The 17,207-nt window shown below is 52.1% G+C and overlaps 2 protein-coding genes across 5 annotated transcripts; both read left to right on the top strand.

The window, feature by feature from the left end:
* The first annotated feature begins 31 nt into the window (after nt 1–31).
* On the top strand, nt 32–2,271 carry HSD17B8 (hydroxysteroid 17-beta dehydrogenase 8). 4 transcript variants are annotated; one of them, XM_077904505.1, is made up of 9 exons: nt 33–154; nt 341–558; nt 659–775; nt 873–965; nt 1,068–1,153; nt 1,268–1,352; nt 1,569–1,611; nt 1,815–1,889; nt 2,078–2,271. In XM_077904505.1, the coding sequence occupies exons 1-9, from the start codon at nt 109–111 to the stop codon at nt 2,092–2,094; spliced, it is 780 nt and encodes a 259-aa protein (XP_077760631.1). In that variant the 5' UTR covers nt 33–108; the 3' UTR covers nt 2,095–2,271. The 4 variants fall into 4 exon arrangements, with proteins under 4 accessions (XP_077760628.1, XP_077760631.1, XP_077760630.1 ...); XM_077904504.1 differs by having other exon boundaries at nt 1,068–1,174; XM_077904502.1 differs by lacking the exon at nt 1,569–1,611 and having other exon boundaries at nt 32–154; nt 1,068–1,174.
* A 1,640-nt stretch (nt 2,272–3,911) lies between these two features.
* Nucleotides 3,912–7,838, top strand: RING1 (ring finger protein 1). Its single transcript, XM_077904485.1, has 7 exons — nt 3,912–4,070; nt 4,178–4,315; nt 5,094–5,254; nt 5,355–5,570; nt 6,275–6,664; nt 6,844–7,117; nt 7,416–7,838. Exons 2-7 carry the CDS (start codon nt 4,238–4,240, stop codon nt 7,515–7,517), a joined length of 1,221 nt encoding a protein of 406 aa, XP_077760611.1. The 5' UTR covers nt 3,912–4,070; nt 4,178–4,237; the 3' UTR covers nt 7,518–7,838.
* Nucleotides 7,839–17,207: the final 9,369 nt, after the last annotated feature.

Here is a 17,207-nt window from a genome sequence, read left to right as displayed (position 1 = left end):
CAGATGGCCCCGCGCTGGTCGCGCCTAGATTGGCGCGGCTGCGCCCTGGCCACGCCCCCTGGCGGGGATTGGCTGAGTGCTGGGTGTCCGCCCGCCCGCCCGCCTGACATGGCGTCTCCGCTCAGGCTCCGCTCCGCGCTGGCCCTGGTCACAGGTTGAGGGGATGCTACCCCCGGGCGGGTTGGGGTGCCGGAGTGTTGTCGGGGTCATGCCCTCGGCGCCTGCAGCTTCTGTGACCTCTGGCCCCTGGTCCAGATTTTCCTAATTTTGCGCCCTGTTGACCTGTGACCCCTGCCCACTCGTCCCTTTCTCCCCCTCCGCGTGTTGTCTCCCACTTCAGGCGCGGGTAGCGGCATCGGCAGGGCCGTCAGTGTACGCCTGGCCAAAGAGGGGGCCACTGTGGCCGCTTGCGACTTGGACCGGGCGGCGGCTTGCGAGACGGTGTGGCTGCTGGGCGGGCAGGGGAGCGAGAAGGTGGCGCCCGGCGGGGCCCACACCGCCTTCCAGGCTGACGTGTCTGAGGCCGGGGCGGTCAGGCGCCTGCTGGAACAAGTACAGGTGAACGCGACACGACCTCGCTCTCTTTAACGAGCTGGCATGGCCTCCACTGCCCGGGCTTGGGTTTTGGGTTTTGGTGTGTAACCGCCCCCTTCCACAGGCCTGCTTTTCTCGCCCGCCATCTGTCGTCGTCTCCTGTGCAGGCCTCACCAGGGATGAGTTTCTGCTCCGCATGTCTGAGGATGACTGGGACAGAGTCATAGCTGTCAACCTCAAGGTGGCGACCTCTGTATCTGTTACTTCTTGCTCCACCAGCCGGGAGAAGACTGTCACCCCAGCTGATCCCTTCTGTTTTGTTACTCTTTCCTCACCAGGGCATCTTTCTAGTCACTCAGGCTGCAGCCCAAGCCCTGGTGTCCAGTGGTTGCCGTGGGTCCATCATCAACATCAGTAGCATCGTAGGGAAGGTCAGGTTGAGCTGGGATGAGGTCAGTCAGCTAGTTGGGCATAGAGAGGAGAACCCGTCCTTGGGACTCCTGACTCATCCCAAATCTCTGACTTACCTATAGGTAGGGAACGTGGGACAGACAAACTATGCAGCATCCAAGGCTGGAGTGATTGGCCTGACCCAGACTGCAGCTCGGGAGCTTGGACGGTTGGTCAGACACCCCTGGGGGTACAGAGGGATTTGCTGAGGTATGTGGGAGGTCTGGGGGCCAGGTCAGTGCTCAGTCCTTTCCAGAGTCAGCAGCCAATCTCCTTTCCACAGACACGGGATCCGCTGTAACTCTGTCCTCCCAGGGTTCATTACAACACCCATGACACAGAAAGTGCCACAGAAAGTGCTGGACAAGGTAGGAGGCTGTGGGTAGAGGGCAGAGGACAGAATCATTCAGATACTCAGTCTCTCTGGGCTTCAGAGAGAATCTGGGCACAGGGCCAGGCGAATAATAGATATTCAATAAGTGTACAAGGAATGAAGACAAAAGAAAAAAGAGTCACAAACTTAACCACCAACAACAAAATTCCATAAAAGAAACTTTCAGTCACTTAGGAGTATTTTCTTACAGGTGATTGGAATGATTCCGATGGGACATTTGGGGGATCCTGAGGGTGAGCACTGAACGAGGAGGAGGCCCTAGGGAGGGGGTCCAAATGAAGAAATACCAAAGTTTGTGGTATCTGAGAGGATTTCACTAGGATTGGTGGTTGGAGTGTGTGTGTTGGTGGGGAAGGGTTCTGGTGGGAGGTGATCACTTTGGATCTATGAGAGTGAGTAGGATTCCATCTCCCCCCCACCCCCACCATTCCCATAGATGTCGCAGATGCGGTCACATTCTTGGCGTCTGAAGACAGTGGATACATCACAGGCGCCTCAGTGGAAGTCACTGGTATGAGGCCATCGTGGGGAGGGAGAGGGTAGAGAAGTGGAACCCAGATGATAAGAGAAAGCAGATGAAGGGAGTCTGGAGCCACTGAGGGAAGAGCAGAAGTTCCCATAGGCGAGGGACCACAGTGGGTGCCCCCAGCCCATTTGTCTCCACCTATGCATCTGTCCAAATGTTTCTGCCCCTGCCAGGAGGTCTTTTCATGTAACTGCCTCACGGACCCTGGACTCTGCTCACTCCCCCACCACTCCAACCGGCCTCCTGCTGATGAGGACTCTGAGTTCCCAGGCTACAAAAGGCGCAGCAGTGTATGGCTCTGGAATGCTGAATATGGGAGGCAGGGGTGCTTGTGACCCTAATAAATTCCAAATCCTCTTCCCTGCCACCTCCGGTTCTTCTTGTGTCTAAGCCCTCAGACCCTTTCCCACCTCCCCCTCCTTTGCCTTTCCCAAAGGATTGTTCCCTTTCACTGCCTGGTCTCCCAGGGCAACCCCCGCCGCCGGGTGTGAGAGGAGAGAGTGTGTGTCACTGTGTATGTGTGACATTATGGGTTTTTTTTTTAGAGGGGGGGGTCTCTGCCCCACCCCTTTCCACTAGTCATGCAGCCTCAGTCCCCTCCCCCCAATTCCCTGGGTCCTTATGGTCCCCAAGGGTGGTTTGTTGGTGGCCCCATCCCAGTGTCCAGTATGGCCTTGGGAGGGGGTCTTGGAACAGGTGGCCCTCCCCCACCGGTCTCCCTTCTCTCAGTACCCCCTCCCCTTTCTCTCCACCTTACAATAGCTGCAGCCGGCCTGGGGTCGGGTGGGGGGGATTAGGGGAGGGGGCCAGGATTAGGGGAATGGACCAGCCGAAGAAAGGGGCTGGAGGAGAGCAGAAGGGAGGGGGCTGGGAGGAGGAGGAGGAAGGGGAGGGGGTCCGAGCTAATCGACTCTGGAGCCCACATAAGGACTGGCCACGGACTGAAGGAGAGGACAGGGAAGTAGGGGGGAACTGGGGGAGGGGGAGAGGGGACCCACTGCTGCCTTGTCCCAGAAACAGGCTACCCCCTGGCAGCTGCAGCCCAAGTCCGGGAACCCCAGCTTAGGCTAGAGGAGACAGGACGCCCACCGCGGCCTCTTTCCCCTTGGTATCTCATCCCCTGCCCTCAATGGGGATCGCTCTGCCCCTTCCTCTTCTCTCTCCTCCCCGACCCCTTCCTTTACTGCAAAGTCCCGGAGGAGGCTTCTGCCCGCTTCCCACTCCAGACATTCTGCCCCTTGTGCCCCTACCCACCCACACGCGCACACCCCCCCCGGAGGGGCCCCATCTTGTGTGTGTGTCCCTGCTTCCGCGTGGTGTCTCCATTCCCCCGTTCCTCCCGTGCGCCTCCCTCCCCCGCCCCGGGCCGCGGCTCTTGATTGTCCAAACGCAATTCTCGAGTCTCTGGCTCTGGCCGAGAGTTGAGTCTGGACGTCCCGAGCCGCCGCCCCCAAACCTCGAGGGGAGAGCGGGTCGGAGGGTCTAGGGAGAGCCCAAGCGGAGGGTGGAGCAAGTCCCCAGGGTGGTGAGGGGAATCCCGGGCATTCACCGGACGGGAGGACCGAAGCGGCAGGGGATCCTTTGCAGCCGCCCCACCTCCGCTCCCCGGAATGCCGGGCTGCGGTGACGGAGAAGTTGTGGGGAGGAGGACAGCTGCTCCCCGGAGCCGCTAGGGGACGAGGAGTGGGGGATGTGGCCCCTTTTCCCACCCCCTCGGTCCCCTCCCGGGGTCCTAGAGATCCCAGGCCCCGCCCTCCGGAGCGGAGGCCCCGGGTGGGGACCTCGGGCGGGGAACGGCGGCCAAGGTGGGCAGCGCGACGGTGCGGGCCTGGGGACTGAGACTGCGGCCCCCACGTAGCTCGGGACTCCGGGGACGCCGGCTCTCCCGCGCAGCAGGCGCGTCCCGAGGGCGGGGTACCCCGGCGCCCACGTCGCGTCCCCCCCCCCCCCCCAGCCCCGAGCGGCGGGTGACGTCTCCGCCGGCGGGGGTGGGGGGTGTAGCGGAGGGACAGGCGGAAGTGACGTAGGCCCCAGCGCCCGGGCCATGGCGGCGGCGGCGGCGGGAGCTGCTGTCTGAGCAGCGGCTGCGGACCGAGCGGACTGGGGCCGGGAGCCCGGGCCGGGAGAGAGGCGCTGCGGCAGCGGGGCGCGGACGGCTGGAGCCGGGTGAGGGGCGGCGCGGCGGGGCGGAGGGGCGGGGGGAGCCCCGGAGGGGCGGGGTCTGCGCGACGGCGGCCCCCCTAACACCCCTTCCCTCTACCCCCGCTCCCCAGCCTACCTCTCCTCCTCCTCCGCCGCAGCGGAGCCCCGGTGGGGGTCTGTGCCCGGTCACCATGACGACGCCGGCGAATGCCCAGAATGCCAGCAAAACGTGGGAACTGAGTCTGTACGAGCTCCACCGGACCCCGCAGGTGACAAGGACTCTCCCTCCACAGCTCACTCCCTTTCCCAGACCCTTCCATCCACACACCCCATCTCACGGCCTCTTTTCCATTTTTTTTGCCCTATTCTGCCGACCCTGCCCGATGTCACAGACTCCCTTGGCCCTACCTTTGAATCACCTTAATCTTTACGAGCACTTCACATTTATCTAGTTTAATCCTCACATCAGCTAGTCCCACGGATTTACCGCAAGTATGACTGCCTTCATCTGAAAGGTAGTAAACAAAAATTACCTTCACTGTTCCTCAGCTCAATGTCACAAGTCAGCGCACAGAAGACTCTCCTTCCAATTTTAGTAAAAATAGAGCCTCTCGGCCTTCCCCCACCTCCCAGCATTCTGATACAATAGAGATGGGGCCCTGGAATCTGCGTTTTAAACAAGTCCCCTGGGGGATTTTAATATAGCTTGAACCTGGACCATGCTATAAGAAATCCTATTGAAAAAGTCCTCCCCAAACTCCAAGTCTGTGCCACCACAAGCCCCAGACCTCTCGCCAAACCTCAGATCCTCCTGTTTCGAAGCTCCTACTTTTAGTTAATGGACACTAATCCTTTCTGTTTTCATTCTCTCCCAAGTCAAAGCTCCTCTCAGAATTACCATCTTCCCTAGCAGGCCAACATGGGGTACTCAGATTCTGCTATTTCACTGTACTTCTCAAAATTCCCATTTCATGGACCATTTTTTCTAAATCCTCTACCCCCCCCCCCCCAACCCACCATCACATTTCCACTCACTGATGCCTCCAGGAAGCCATCATGGATGGCACAGAGATCGCGGTTTCCCCTCGGTCACTGCATTCAGAACTCATGTGCCCCATCTGCCTGGACATGCTGAAGAATACCATGACCACCAAGGAGTGCCTCCATCGATTCTGCTCTGACTGTATTGTCACAGCCCTGCGGAGCGGGTAACAGGAGGGATGTGTTTGAGATGGGGTGAAGGGTACAGACTTGGAACCTCATTGCCCTGGTGACTGACTGTTCAGAGCCTCCTCTCTCCTACCCCAGGAACAAGGAGTGCCCCACCTGCCGCAAGAAGCTGGTATCCAAGCGGTCTCTGCGGCCAGACCCCAACTTTGATGCCCTGATCTCTAAGATCTATCCCAGCCGGGAGGAGTACGAGGCCCATCAAGACCGGGTGCTCATCCGCCTCAGTCGTCTGCACAACCAGCAGGCACTGAGCTCCAGCATTGAGGAGGGGCTGCGCATGCAGGCCATGCACAGGTTCGAGCTGGGGGAGAGGCTGTAGCAGGGCTGGTGGGACAGATGCGTGGGTCAAACACCTGGTGCTGTCTCTGCCACCTGCCAGCCTCTAAGCCTTAGCATCCTAATAGCTAGCCACACCCTGATTGTCAAAGCCTGGAAGTCAGGGATGTAAATTGAAGCTTCTTAGTTAGCAACCAGCACTACTATTCTTAAGGAGAAATTATCTCACCCTCTAACTTTCTAGAAGTTAGAACAGTGGAGTGACTTTGAGCATAAGCTCTGGGAATTAAATGACCTCCGAGGCCAGCATTGTTCAGTCTTTAATGTGAATCCAGATTACCTGAAGGTCTTGTTAAAAATGCAAATTCTAATTCAGTAGGTCTGGAGTTGACCCTGAAATTCTGCATTTCTACAAATCTATGCTACTTTTTCTGGGAATTCATGAGGAGCGGCAAGGGGCTGTGATCGAACCAAGTTAGTTCTAAGCCTCTAAGCCTCAGTTTCCTCAACCATAAATAGAATAATAATCACCTGCTTCTAGGATTTGTACTATGTGAGGCAATAAGTGCAAAATACTTCGCAGCGTGCTTGGCATGTAGTTAGTGTTTAATAAATGTTGGGTGTCATCCGTAAGATGTCCCTGATCTCTTGTTCTCTCCTAAGTTTAAAGTCTAAACCCCTTATCCTTGGCGCTTTCTAACCTCAACCACTTCTTTCTACAGGGCCCAGCGTGTGAGGCGGCCGATGCCCGGGTCAGATCAGACCACCACGATGAGTGGGGGGGAAGGAGAGCCTGGGGAGGGAGAGGGGGATGGAGAGGATGTGAGCTCAGACTCCGCCCCTGACTCTGCCCCAGGCCCTGCTCCCAAGCGACCCCGTGGCGGGGGCGCGGGCGGGAGCAGTGTAGGGACGGGGGGAGGCGGCGCTGGTGGGGTGGGTGGGGGCGCCGGTTCTGAAGACTCTGGCGACCGAGGAGGGACCTTGGGAGGGGGAACCCTAGGCCCCCCGAGCCCTCCCGGGGCCCCCAGCCCCCCGGAGCCAGGTGGAGAAATTGAGCTCGTGTTCCGGCCCCACCCCCTGCTCGTGGAGAAGGGAGAATACTGCCAGACTAGGTGAGAGCCCTGTCTTCCCGACCGCTGAGAAACCAGACAGCGCCTAGCCTTCCATCGGAAGGGGGCTTCACCCAAATCCAGCAACGACCCCTAGCTCAGAGGCCCTGCTGGAAAGCCCCTGCTTCCCTTGTCCATTTAAAGATTTCTGTGGCCTAAACCTGCCCTCTTTCCCACTTCAGGTATGTGAAGACAACCGGGAATGCCACAGTGGACCATCTTTCCAAGTACTTGGCCCTGCGTATTGCCCTTGAGCGGAGGCAGCAGCAAGAGGCCGGGGAGCCAGGAGGGCCTGGAGGGGGCGCCTCTGATGCCGGGGGACCTGATGGGGGTGGCGGGGAGGGTGGGGGTACCAGAGGCGGTGACGGCCCTGAGGAGCCTGCCTTGCCCAGTCTGGAAGGTGTCAGTGAAAAGCAGTACACCATCTACATCGCCCCTGGGGGCGGAGCTTTCACGGTGAGAGCCTCTGAGAGCGGTGCTATAAGAGGAGAGAGGCGGGGAGGGTGGCCTGGGGCCACACGGAACCATAGATTCTGACTTCTAACTGGCCCACCCTCCCCTCTCCCTCTGCATCGCCCATCTCTGTCTTTTCTTCTCCCCCCATCACTCCCTGTGCCCCGGCTTTGCCCCATCTCTTGCTCCTGCTTTTTTCTTTCTTCCTCCCTTGATCATTTTCTGCCTTATTCATATCCTTTATCACCTTCTCCAACTTTCTTTTTTCTTACCTTGCCTCTCTCTCCCAACCCCTCTGTAGACACTGAATGGCTCGCTGACCCTGGAACTGGTGAATGAGAAGTTCTGGAAGGTGTCCCGGCCACTGGAGCTCTGCTATGCCCCCACCAAGGATCCAAAGTGACCCCACAAAGGGACAGCCAGAGGATGGGGACCATGGGATGTCCCTTTGTCCTGGCCTACCACCCCCAGCTTCTTTGTCCCCCAGGGTCCCCCAACCTGGCCAGCCAGCAAGAGGACACAAATGAGGACAAGTGGCTTTTATACAAAGTATCTATATCAGATTCTTCTATATTGTACAGAACGGGGCATGCGCCCCCATCTACTGCCTTTTCTATTGCCCCCCCAACCTCCCAGCTATCTAAGATGTTGGGGAAGGTGAAGAACCCTCCCCTTCATGCCCTCCTACCAACAACAACAAGTTTGCTTCTTTTCCTCTTTGAAACCTGCAGTTCTGTGTCTCTGTTCATCAGGGATGTACTAGAAGGGGAAAAACAAAAAAAAAGTGGGGGAGACAAGCCTGGAAATCATGTGGAATCAGCCTGGGAAATGGGGAGGAAATGTCAAAGGTTATTCACGGTGTGTAAATCCCAATTTTATGAATCCCAAGTCAGCATATATGTATGAAAATAGTGGGGAACAATCCATGAAGCTGGAAGAGACAGGATGGAGAGCCGAGCGGTGTCTGAAGTCAGATCTCAAACCTGCCCCCTAAAACCTGAATCGCCCTGCCTGAAATCCGGGGTTTCAATATCAAAGGGAAAATAGGAGAGTGGCTCAAGACAGCAAGGCATGCTTGTAGACGCCAACGGGACCTGCAGTTCCGAAGCCTAATTCCTCACCGCTGCGAGAAGCTGGAGAGACGCGGGGAGCGCCGCCGAACCTCCCTGCTGGGCATCCTGGCCGCCCCACGAAGGCGGGCAGGGCCGGGGACTACAGGTCCCAGGAGCGCGCGAGAGGAGAGGGTGCCCGCCGCGCCGCGCCGCGCGGTTCTGCTGCTGTCCCGGCGGCGGCCGAGAGCCGAGGGGTGGGGGCCTCCGGGGAGGCCGTCGCCTCGAGGCGCGCGGCGGGGTCCGGGGGACAGGGGAGCTCGGCTGCACGCGGGGTCCCGGGCAGTGCGGGGGTCGGGGAGGCTGATGCTCCCTCTACCCCCTTCAGCCCCTCTGCCCATCACTTCCTGTTTCCGTCGCCCTTCGTGCCCCCACCCCGATCCGCCTCAAATTCCTGCGGCTTCTCAGTTCTCTGCCCCGCTGGCAGAGGAGTCAGCCTCGGTGCGACCCACAGACCCGAGGGCGCCCCACCCCACGCTTGGGGTTTCCTGGTTTTCCCCTGGTCCCTAGGACCTTCAGAACCGACCGGGCATCTCCCGCCCGCGCAGGTCCCGCAGCCCTGGCGGCCCGGAGCTCACCCCCGCGGCCCTCTGGCCCTGCAGACAAGGACACGCGCTTCACCCTTGCAGGAGCCCCTCCCTATACCCTCGCCCGGGAGGGACCCTTGACCCCGGCTCCCTCCTCCCCAAGCCCAGCGTTCCCGGGACGGTGGGGCGCGGGAGGGAGGTGGGCGTCGCTCCCGGAGTTTCGGAGAGAAACAGCCGCGGAGGAGTCGGGAAGGATACCGAGGCGGAGGATGGAGAGTAGGGAACGAGCCCGGCTTCTCCTCTGGCTCCAGGGACTGCTGGGAGTCACCCCCTCACTTTCCTCATTCTCTCCAGGCCTGACGGACCCGCGGCCTCTTCTGCCTCCGTTCCCGCCCTCCCCTGAGTCCTGGAACAGCCCGCGGCCCCTCGTCCCTGTCCCGGCCCTCGATCCCTCCTCGGACCCCACACAACAGCACCCCGCCCTCCCCTTCTCTCCACTTCTCACATTTCTGCCGCTTGTCCCTTCTCTGCAGCCCCCAGGACTGCACTTCGAAGATGCGCCTGTTTATTTCCGTGACATCATGTGGGAGACAGCCCAAACTGTTGCCCTAGGTGTCTCCCTCACCCACGCAGGAAGGAGAAGTAACTACCCTCCTTAAGCAGGTGTTCTCCTTCCCTAGTGCCGGGAGAAGGAACTGTTGGGGTGGGGGGGAGCAGCAGCTCAGATTCTCTTGCACCCTGAGCTTCCCTGGGTTAGTTTCCCCAAATCATTCATGTCTCATGTCAGTTATGCCCGCATATATAGGCGAGGCAAAGCCAGAAATACAAAGTACACAAAAAGAACTGGACTATTTTGTTGAGGACCTAGATACATGCAGGAGAATAACGTTGCAAAGGAGCAAGGTAGAGAAAGAGAGGTCACTGGAGGCAGGGTGGGATTAAATCTCCACCCTGCCAGCATGAAACTCGGGGTGGGGGGACATTATAACAACCCCTCCCGGGGATTCTGATGTGCACCAAGGCAGAGAGAAGCAGTAGAGCAGATGCTCCATGACATGTTAGCTCTGTCCTTAAAGGGTGAACGCAAGTGCCCCATACAGAAGGGGCTCCACACCTGTGGAGCAGGGGGATCGCTGGGAACCCTTGGGGTGGCTGGGAAGGGCCTCACAGAGGAGGTGGGATCCAGCCAGGATCCACGTGAAGGGAAGAAGAGAGTCTGGAGAGGGTGGGGAGCCTCTCTCTCCCTTACTCTTCCATAATCCCACCTCTTCCCTCCCCCGGGCTTCTCAGTCCCCAAACCATAGCAGATCATGTGTCTGGACGTGGCAGTGAGAGCACTGTGTGAGACGACACACATGAGACATCTCAGAAAAACTTAGGACCGCCTCGGCTACAAATGTCGCCAGGGAGACGGCTCATCCCTTCTTCTGTTTTCTCCCCACCCCCACCCCATGTTGTCACGCTCCAAAACTAGCACTAGCACTTCCTGCCCTGCTATTTGTACTTCTTCTACAAAATTGTTTGCTCACTGTCCTCTTCTCATGCTGGGCAACTGATTTTGGCCAGTCAGCAGGAAGTCCCACAGAAGTGTCCCTCCAGATGGTGCCCCTGGCCCCAGCCTGGTGCCGGGGAGGATGCTATTACCATTCACCCTTGTAGAAGGTTCTGTTGGAGGAGTTACTCCCTTGGGCAACACTCGCAGTGACATTATTGTTACTATTCATGTTAAAAGATAAGGTAGATCTGAGTTCTTGCATTAACTGCCCCTAAGTATACTCTTTAGAATTTGGAAAATTTCTCCCTACTGAGGCATCCAAGAGGCTGATTACTGACTCGTGCAAGGACTGAAAGAACTTTAGAGGTAAAAGGATCACCTGGGAGACGACTAGTCAGTTTCACCTTTTCAGGAAGTTCTACTGATGCCACCACCTAAAGGGGGCTGTTCTGGGACCTGGGGATTACAAACAGGTGTCTGATTGGCCCCTGCCCTGGAGGGATGGGATGTAGAGGTGTTCGTAGTGAGCATCTCAGTACTGAATCCACCTGCACTCCGATCAGTTGTATCCACTATACTATCTCTCAAGTCTGTTCCCCTTCTCCGTCCCTCCACTTCCCTGGTCCCGCCACCAGCTGAAACATCTGGCTCTCCTGAATCCCCGCGGTAGTGAGAGAGCCTGGGAATGGCCATCTCTAACGCGTGCCGCACACCTGAGTTAGAGGCCTTTTTGAAATGCAAATCTGATTGTTTTAGGCTCTCTGCTTAACCCCAGCCAGCGGCTTCCCATTGATCTTAGGTTAAAGACCCAAGTCCTTACCCTGGCCCCTAAGGCCCTGTCAGGTGTAGCTCTGCTGGTCTCTCCAGATTCTTCTCCCGTCACTCTCACCCTCTGTGTGAGGGTCCACTTCCTGTCTGCCCAGTGCTTCCTCCTGCAGAGAGCATTCATGCAGGCTGGGCTCTCAGCCTGAGAGCCTCTTTCTCCCATTTCTCTTTTAGCTAGCTCCTCTTCATTCTTCAGATCTCAGCGTCTCTGCCACATCCTCAGGAAAGGTATCCTGCCCTTCCTTCCTGGATCAGATTCCCCTCTTCTGAGCTCCCACACCAAGGGGCACCTTCCCTCCGAGGCACTTGGCGCGACTGCAGTTCTGTATTTGTTCATTATTTGATGGAGGCCTCTTTTCCCCAGAGGATGTAAGCTCCCTGAGGGCAGGGATTGTGGCTGCAGATGCTCACTCTTGTCATACAGGGGGGACCCTGAACTGGACACTCCAAAAATATTGAGTCGAAATATTGGTTTAATGGAGGCATGGGTGCCAGGATCCGGAGTAGAGGGCCAAATATTCCAGGATCTCAGAGACGATGGTTTGAGGCCATGATTTTCCTTCCCTCCAGCAGCTGCAGCCCAGGAGTTCCATATGCCATTTTCTTTCGTCTTTCTTTCTTTCTTTCTTTCTTTCTTTCTTTCTTTCTTTCTTTCTTTCTTTCTTTCTTTTTCTTTCTTTCTTTCTTTCTTTCTTTCTTTCTTTCTCTTTCTTTCTTTCTTTCTTTCTTTTATGACATCTTATTTTGTTTTTTAAAAAAAAGATTTTAGGGACGACTCGGTGGCTCAGTGGTTGAGCATCTGCCTTGGGCTCAGGGTGTGATCCTGGGATCTTGTGATCGAGTCACACATTGGGCTTCTCATGGGAAGCCTGCTTCTCCCTCTGCCTGTGTCTCTGCCTCTCTCTGTAGGTCTCTCATAAATAAATAAACAAAATCTTTTAAAAAATCTAAACACACCATCACCTGGAAATACTGGATAAAATATGGGGAAAGGTAAGCAAGACTGAGTTCTCAAAAGGAAACTAAAATCCCAAGTGCTAGACAAAGAGAAAACTGAAAGCCAGAGAATAAGCGGATCATGGCAATGGTTGCTAGAAGGGGACTGGGAGAGAATTGGTTCTATTAACCAAAAAGTGTTTTAACTAGCCACCAAAGGATGAGAGATGAGGTCTTGGTTCTTTTTTTTTTTTTAAGATTTTATTTATTCATTCATGAGAGAGAGAGAGAGAGAGAGGCAGAGACACAGGCAGAGGAGAAGCAGGCTCCATGCAGGGAGCCTGATGTGGACTCGATTCCGGGTCTCCAGGATCACACCGAAGGTGGTGCTAAACTGCTGAGCCACCCAGGCTGCCCGAGGTCTTGGTTCTGACGAGGTGTAGAAATCAGATGACAAGTGATCAAAGTTGTCTCAAGAACTAGAAAACCTGAGCAGATCTATAAATTCTAACAAATTGAATGAGAGGTTAAAACACACACATGCCCCCATCTAGATGGTTTTATGGATGTATTATCCTGCCAACTCTTTTTTTTTTTAAGATTTTTATGTATTTATTCATGAGAGACACAGTCAGAGGGAGAAGCAGGCTTCCTGCAGGGAGCCGGATGTGGGACTCGATCCCAAGACCCCAAGATCACCACTGAGCCACCCAGGCATCTCTATTTCTTTTCTTTTTTTTTTCTTTTTTTTTTTTTAAATAAGCTCTATACCTAATGTGAGGCTTGAACTCACGACCTCAAGATCAAGTCACATATTCCACAGACTGAGCCAGCCAGGGGTCCCTATCTTGCCAACTCTTAAGAACCATTTGTTTATCTACTTATACAAACTGTCACAGACAATGGAAAAAAGGGACAATAGCACTTATAAGACTAAAATCCTAAATAAGATATTAGCAAACTGAATGTGGTGGAGTTTGTGCAAGTCTGTGTGTGTGTGTGAGAGAGTGTGTGTGTGTATGCTTGACCAAGCAGACTTTACTGCAGGAATGCAAGGATGGTGTACTTTAAAAATCTATTAATGATATTTATATTTTTTCATACTAAAGGGAAAATATGATTGTCTCAGTAGGTGCAGAGAACATACTGGGTAATGTTTAACACGAATTCATTTTTCTTAAATCTACCTAAGATTCGAAAATAACTTCCAAAGTCAAGTATACTAGTTTTTACTATTTCTTTTTTTAATTTAAATTCAATTAATTAACATATAGTGTATTATTAGTTTCAGAGGTAGTATTCAGTGATTCATCAGTTGTATATCAAAACACTTAATTCTTTTTAAAAAGTTTTATTAATTTAAGTAATCTTTACATAGACCCAACATGGGGCTTGAACTCATGACTCTGAGGTCAATAGTCACTTGCTTTTCTGACTGAGCCAGCCAGATGCCTCCCTAGTTTTTACTGTTTCTATTCAACTTGTGCTAGCGGGTGTGAAATGGAGCAATAAGAAAAAGAAGAATCAGGAGGATCCCCGGGTGGTTCAGCGGTTTAGCGCCTGCCTTCGGCCCAGGACGTGATCCTGGAGTCCTGGGATCGAGTGTCTGGATCAAGTCCCTGGATCGAGTCCCGCCTGGTTCTCCCTCACTCTGCCTGTGTCTCTCCCTGTGTCTCTGCTTCTCTCTCTCTCTCTCATGAATAAATAAAACCTTTAAAAAAAAAGAAAAAGAAGAATCAAAGTCGTCATTATACATAGATAATTAATTAATGACAAAATTTACGAGAAGCCACAAACAATTAGAACTAATATATCCCTTTCCAGGGACAAGATAATATGCAAACATCAATTTGTCCATACCACACCAATAAACAAATAGAAGATTCTGTCTTAAGAAAATGCCGTTTATAATAGCAACAAGGACTATAGAATACTGAGAAGTAAATATGACAAAATATGTGCATGATCTTTATGGAGAAAATTATAAAACCTTATTGGAGAACATTTTGAAAAGAAGACAAAAAAGAATGGAGGGATATTCTATGCTCAAGAAGAGGAAAATTCAATATAAAGCTGGTAATTTGTCTCAAATCTATAAATGTCAGTTCAATTCTAATTGAAACCACAACAATATATTTCATGGCACTTGACAAACTGTTCTTAAAATTCTTATAAAGAAGTAAATGGCCAAGAAAAGCCAACATGAGTTTGAAGCAGAAGAATACCAGAGGGGCTACTCATGCCGTATATCATATATCACAACTTTGCTATAGAAAGCCAGAGTGATCAAAGCATGTAGTCCTGGCACATGGGCAAGTACATAAACTACTGTTACAGAGTAGAACTTCTTGACTCAGACCTTCAAAGATATGAGAACTTGGTATATGACAAAAGTGACATAAATCAGTGGAAAAAGATGGACTGTCTGTTAGATTATCTTGGGTCAGGATCCCTGGGTGGCGCAGCGGTTTTGGTGCCTGCCTTTGGCCCACGGCGCGATCGTGGAGACCCGGGATCAAATCCCACGTCAGGCTCCCGGTGCATGGAGCCTGCTTCTCCCTCTGCCTGTGTCTCTGCCTCTCTCTCTCTCTCTGTGTGTGTGTGTGACTATCATAAATAAATAAAAATTTTAAAAAAGATTATCTTGGGTTAATTGACTATGCAAATAGAAAAAAAAAAACGACAACAACAGATCCCTACATTACAACATACACCAAAATTCAGATAGCTTAAATATGTGAAAAACAAAATTTTAAACTGCTTGAAGAAACTCTAAGACAATATATTGATGGTATCAGAGTAGGGAAGGATTTCTTAAGATACAAAGAACAGAAGAAATAAAAGGAAATATAGACACATATGACTCTATCTTTATTTTTTTTTAACTTTTACAAGATAAGAGACATCACAACAAAATAAAAATACAAGCAAGCCACAGACTTGGAGAATATTTACAACCTAAAAGATTAATGAAGATTTGGTATCCAAGATGTATAAAGAACTCTTGCAGCTCACTAGGAAAAGGACAAGGCAGTAGAAAATGAGCAAAAGCTACATACCGGCAAGTCACCAAAAAAGGAAACCCAAATGATCAATAAATACATGAAAAGATGCTTAACTTCATTAGTAATGAACAAATGAGAATCAAAACCATGAGACAGTATTTTACACATACTAATTCAGCAAAATTAAAATCTCTCTGATAGGGGCGCCTGGCTGACTCAGTCCATGGAGCTTGCAACTCTTGATCACAGGGTTATGAGTTCGAGCCCCAGGATGAGTGTAGAGATTACTTAAAAATAATATCTCTGAAAAAACAAAATAACTCCGAAAACGCCAAGAATTGACCAAAATGTGGGACAATTAGAAACTCCCACATTTTGGGTTGAAATGTAGACAGCTACGAGACATTTGAAGAGAAATGTGGCTATAAATATAGTTGACCCTTGAACAACACAGCGGTTAGGGTTGCTGACCCACCACACAGCGGAAGACCCACATACAACTTCTGATTCCCCAAAATTTAACCTCTACTAATAATAGCCTACTGTTGACTAGAAACCTTACCAATAACATAAACAGTTGATTAATGCATATTTTGTACAATCTTTCTTACAGTAAAGTAAGCCAGAAAAAAGAAAATGTTATTAAGAAAATCATAATGAAGAGAAGATGTATTTACAGTATATAATGTAAAAAAATCTGCATGTAACTGGACCCACACAGTTAAAATCCACGTTGTTCAAGAGTCAACATACTTAACGCTAAAAATACACATATCCTAATACCCAGCAACCTTGCTTTGATATGTGTTCCCCAGAAAAGTATTTCTACACGTGCACAAAAAGGCAAGAATCAGAATAGGCACAGCAGGATGATTTCACTGTCAAGAAAAGTGAGCGGAGGTATCCCTGGGTGGCGCAGTGGTTTGGCGCCTGCCTTTGTCCCCGGGCGCGATCCTGGAGACCCGGGATCGAATCCCACGTCGGGCTCCCGGTGCATGGAGCCTGCTTCTCCCTCTGCCTGTGTCTCTCCCTCTCTCTTTCTCTCTCTCTCTCTCTCTCTCTCTCTCTCTGTGACTATCATAAATAAATAAATATTTAAAAAAAAGAGAAAAGTGAGTGGAGGGCAGTCCCGGTGGTACAGCGGTTTGGCGCTGCCTGCAGCCCAGGGCGTCATCCTGGAGACCCTGGATTGAGTCCCACGTCGGGCTCTCTACGTGGAGCCTGCTTCTCCCTCTGCCTGTGTCTCTGCCTCTGTGTGTGTGCGTTTCTCTCTGATGAATACATGAATAAAATATTAAAAAACAAAAAAAAAAAAAAAAAAAAAAAAAACAAGACTCTGATGCCTGATGCTACGTAGGTGGAGAGAGCTGGCATCCCTACCTATTCTCATCTCCTCTTTTACCACATGAGGTCTCACTCCTATTTATGCCTGGTAATCTTAGGCAAGTTGCGTCATTGCTACATGCCTCAGTTTCCTCATCTATAAGATGCACATGTTAAAAGTGCCTGTCTCCTAGCTTTGCTGTGAGATTTAAGTAGGTTAATAGAGCTTGGAACAGTTCCTAGCTTAGAGTAACTACACTAGAAGGTGGTTGTTGCTGTTGATGATGATATTAGTGTTCTTGGGGATCACCTTCAGCTGCATATAAATTCTTTTTTAAAAAAAGATTTATTTATTTATTTGAGAGTGTACTCATGCAAGCAGTGAGGGGGGGTAGAGTTGGGGAGCAGCGGGAGAAGGAGAGAGAGGCAGAGAAGCAGACCCTTTGCTGAGTGCAGAGCCCGATGTGAGGCTCCATCCCAGGATCCCAACATCATGACTTGAGCTGAGACCAAGAGTTGGAGGATTCACTGACTGCCCATGTGTAAATTATTTTTTAATCTCAGGTTTTATTTATTTTTAAATATTTTATTTATTTATAGAGACACAGAGTGAGAGGCAGAGACACGAGCAGAGACATGGGCAGAGGGAGAAGCAGGCTCCAAGCCTGACATGGGACTCGATCCAGGGTCTCCAGGATGATGCCCTGGGCTGCCGGCGGCGCTAAACCGCTGCGCCACCTGGGCTGCCCTAATCTCAGGTTTTAAAATCTCTTAAGAACCTTATATTGCAATGAAAGTGCCCGCTATCTGAGATGCCCCAGACTCTGCCTTCAAGGAGCTACATTAAGGCCTGAAAACTCCCATCTCTGTGAA

Source organism: Canis aureus, chromosome 7, assembly GCF_053574225.1.
Source record: "Canis aureus isolate CA01 chromosome 7, VMU_Caureus_v.1.0, whole genome shotgun sequence".
NCBI classification, from domain to species: domain Eukaryota; kingdom Metazoa; phylum Chordata; class Mammalia; order Carnivora; family Canidae; genus Canis; species Canis aureus.
The sequence above is the reverse complement of the archived record's forward strand: the minus strand, read 5'-3'. Positions and strand labels throughout refer to the sequence as shown.